This window comes from Antrostomus carolinensis, unplaced genomic scaffold, assembly GCF_000700745.2.
Source record: "Antrostomus carolinensis isolate BGI_N321 unplaced genomic scaffold, ASM70074v2 scaffold22791, whole genome shotgun sequence".
Lineage (NCBI taxonomy): Eukaryota > Metazoa > Chordata > Aves > Caprimulgiformes > Caprimulgidae > Antrostomus > Antrostomus carolinensis.
Genome location: NW_010292297.1, coordinates 3,609 through 7,500, shown reverse-complemented (window position 1 = coordinate 7,500; position 3,892 = coordinate 3,609). Strand labels below are relative to the sequence as shown.

The window sequence follows — 3,892 nt, the reverse complement described above, 5'->3', positions numbered from 1 at the left end:
CAGCAGGTAGGAACCATAAGAGTGATGAAAATCTCCTCATTCAGTGGGTTAACTCATGTTTTCTTCCAAATGAAGAACTGATCTTCAATGACACACAAGGATACACAATGATGCTTCACTAAGAGTTTGGGAAATAGATGATAATCCATTTCATCCATGCTTCAACTGCTCTCTAACTACCTTCTGCTTCTGCTCAGAAAATTTCAAGAAGCCATTAAAATTTTAGCAATATAAAGGCCTGCCAGGCACTGAAGACAGGCAGGCTCAGAGAGAGTAAAATATACCAAATGTTATCACAAAGCAGATATATAGGTTCACGACTAGTTGTATTTTCTTACTGTGTTAATTGAAACAGAAGATTAAAGAAGTTAATTTTAAAACTGATGCAGAATTTCCAACCTTCTGCAACAGACTAGAGAAAATGGGATCCCCTTGCAAAATTCAATACCCCTTCTCATAGCACTGGGACAGTCCTTCTGCTCCTGAAGCATGTAGGAAGGAAGTCCAGAAGCAAAGATGTCTGGAACTGAAGCTGTGGTCTGGCAGCAGCAGCTTGCCCGTACAGGTATCAGAAGTACTGACTTCCATCTCACTCCCCAGTTTTCAAGTCACTGCTCCATATATACTCACTGAAGGTTGTTATCACATCACAAGTGGACAAAGCACTATCAGGGGATCTAGGAGAAGAATCCTTTCTGGTGGTATTTACTTGATTTAAAAAAAAAAAAAATCACTACATCTTTTTCTTGAGAAATGTATTTTTTCTTAATAACACAGAACTCCATTTTTTCTGCAACAGACAAAAATTGTGATAATGTCTCTGCCCCTGATCTAAGTCTTTCCCTCACACCCTGATTGTCCTTATTTTCACTTCCCACCATCCTTGGAGCAAAGTTGGGTAGCAATCATAGCTGTTTTCCTCTGCAGCTGTCCCAGTGTGATATTCTAGTCTTGGTGTTTTTGCTCACTTAACATGAAATATGTCATGACAAAAATCCAAGTTTAGGTTATCCTCAGAGTGGACTGCAACATGGGGCTGGGCCCAAGTGGTGCAGAGGGTGATGTGGGCTCTGCCTGTGCTTGTAGCAAGTATGCCAGCATCACCTCAACCATGCCCACATTTATTTGCTCTTAGGCAGACTGAACATGTTATGGATTTGGATCCTTTCACCTCTAAGGCTGGCTGTGCCCCTGCCCCAGGAGAAGATCAAATGGTGAAGGCAACCTGGTACTAGAGGCTGCATGTCAGAAATTCATACAGATAATACAGAAGAATAGAAGTTGTAGATGCCCCCTCCCTGGAAGTGTTTAAGGCCAGGCTGGATGAGGCTTTGAGCAACCTGATGGCAGGGGGGTTGGAACTGGATGATCTTTAAGGTCCCTTCCAACCCAAACCATTCTATGATTCTAAGTCTTGGGGAAGTAGGAGGAGATAGAGACTAGGAGAGGCAAGGTGGTTTGCCTGAATGAAGAAAAACATTTGATGAGAACAGCTGAACTATTAAAAACACGGAAATGGCTTTAGCTTATCCTCCTCCTGCAGAGACCAGATGAAGCCAACAGTCCAGACTTAAACCATAACCTGGATGTTTTGCAGTGTATTCCACTGGAATATTTCCCATTATACTGCAAACTTTATGCTGTGAAAAGCAGCTGCTTGAGCAAGCTTGTGGCATTTCTGCCTTCCTGGGGTTGCCCTGACTGTGGCAAGACAGACTGAACCATTCTGAGGTATTACTAGGGCTGTGCTCATGGTGCAGCTTGGCTCCCAGAAAGCCAAGGGAGCTGGGGAACAAAGGAACTTGGGCCAGTGGGACCCTGTGCCAGACACCTCCCAGCCATATGGGAACAAAGGAACTTGGCTACATCTGCTACTAAAGCAACGGCAAACCTCTGTTTTGCAGATCCCAAGGGATGCTTCTAAAAGCTGTGAAAAGTAACTAAAAAAAGCAAGCCAGGCTATGCTTGGCTGTGGAGGGGTCCACATCTCAGAACAGTGCTCAGATGTCCACAAGTGGAATAAACCTGAGCTGGTTGTTTGAAAGCTTTTGTCAATAGGTGTCACTGCTCTACTCTTCCTCACTCAAATCACTCTTCCTTCCACTGGCAGCTCAGAAACAACAACCTCTCCAAGCAAAAGTCACTAATTTTACAGGTAAACACCTGTACTTATCGCATCTTCTCTCTCTTACCATCTTCCGCTGCTAACTCCAGTGTTTCTAAATCTCTCAAGCAGCAAATCTGCTACCATTCCTCTTGGGAAACCAGCATGCAGCCTATTGCCACAAGAAACCAAGTCTTTCTAGCTTCTATTTGGAAGACAAGGAGTAACAGTGGGCCTGGAAAACCCATCTGAGAGCATTTACTGAATATCTCACTACCATGAAGGGCCTCAACAACCAAACACAGAGCAGGGAGCAATGCAGTGTATTCCACCAACATTGGCTTACAAATAAAACGCAACAAAGTCCTGCCATGATTTATGACTACAATTTTGGGTTTTGGGCATTAATGTGAACAAGGAACCTCATCTGTCAGACGTGTTACATACAAAAAGGCTCTGACCTGCAGCTCATGTCCTACTTAATATATGGTAATTCATGCAACTTCCCCATTCATCAGTAAACACCCAGCATTCACACAGATTCTTCTGTCATTTCAAGTGAGGTCCTCCACTAAAAACTGCCACCTTTCTAGTAGCATGCAAAGTGTGCAATCTTGCGGGCTCAGGGAGGTTCCTGCCTCCTGAATGCGGGTAAGTAATACATTGGTGTACTGAAGCTCGCATGGAAAAAATAGAAATATACCAAAATAAAGTATTCAGCTAGTAACGTCTTTGTTTGCAGCCATTTCTAGCACTGATACTGTCATACAAAGATGTGCCGAAGCAGCTCCAGTAAAAGTATGACCATGCTGTCCAAAGTGGGGAGGAGGTGTATAGCAAAGCACACAGAGATGGATTATTTATAAGCCTTCATTAAATCAATCACTATGGGGAAGGCGTCATCATCAAAAAGCAGCAGGGGAACTACTGTGATAAAAGCAGACAGGGCAGAACTAAGCTCTAAACCAGTCTGTGTTAGATGAAGCAGCATTGTACCTCTCCCACTGTTGGGATTATGTGTTACTTGAGGCTACTCACAACATGCAAGACAGTAATATCAAACCCCTGGTTTTGACCAGGCTGCACTGCCTCTGCCTGCTGCAGGCTGCACTGTCTCTGGTCCTGGCCTCAGCTGTCCCTGCACCTCCCTAGGGATGGGATGCAACACAGCACAGAGCATTTGGGCTTGCCAGCTCTGGGAAGGGTGATCACTGCTCTTGCAGCATGTTTGGCAGTAGGCAATTGGCAATGAACATCGTCCTTGCCCATCCTAAGGCCATGAGGGATTGCAGCTCAGAGCACAGCTGAATGCTTTTCCAGTCCTTTACCTTGTGCGTGCCATCACGTTGTTCTTCTTGGGCTGCTGATTAACTGGGCTTCCCATGTTGCCATTCTTCAGGGAGCCCTTCCGAGCCAGCTCCCTCTGCTTCTCTGCATACAGGATACAAAGGGGAAAAGCAAAATTAGGGCAATAGCCTGGCAGACCACCATACAGCTGCAGAAACCCAGATATAGCAGCAAAAGGCATAGCAGAATTAATAGCAAAGGACATAAACTCTCCCTCTCCCAAGTAGAGACACTGTAAAGACCAGATGAGCTGTGTCCCACTGCCTCCAAGGTCACCAAGGGCTAGAATTAATGCACCTTGACTCACAGCAGGTTGACAATACCACACTAAGATGGTCATGGAGCTTCTGGATGTGACCCAGCTGGGGCAGAGAAAGGGCAGAGACCTTCTCCCTATTTGCACCCGGCTGCTGCCTGGACCCTAAGAGTGTGCTTTGTGCC

The 3,892-nt window shown here is 45.2% G+C and overlaps 1 protein-coding gene across 1 annotated transcript in view; it reads right to left on the bottom strand.

The window, feature by feature from the left end:
- FAM219A (family with sequence similarity 219 member A) overlaps positions 1–3,535 on the bottom strand; it is a gene marked incomplete at its 5' end in the record, with an annotated part of 6,306 nt that extends 2,771 nt beyond the window's left edge. The window contains one exon of the mRNA XM_010176917.1: positions 3,433–3,535. Coding sequence (XP_010175219.1) covers positions 3,433–3,535 — 103 coding nt within the window. The remainder of the gene's footprint in view (positions 1–3,432) is intronic.
- Between the last annotated feature and the right edge of the window lie 357 nt (positions 3,536–3,892).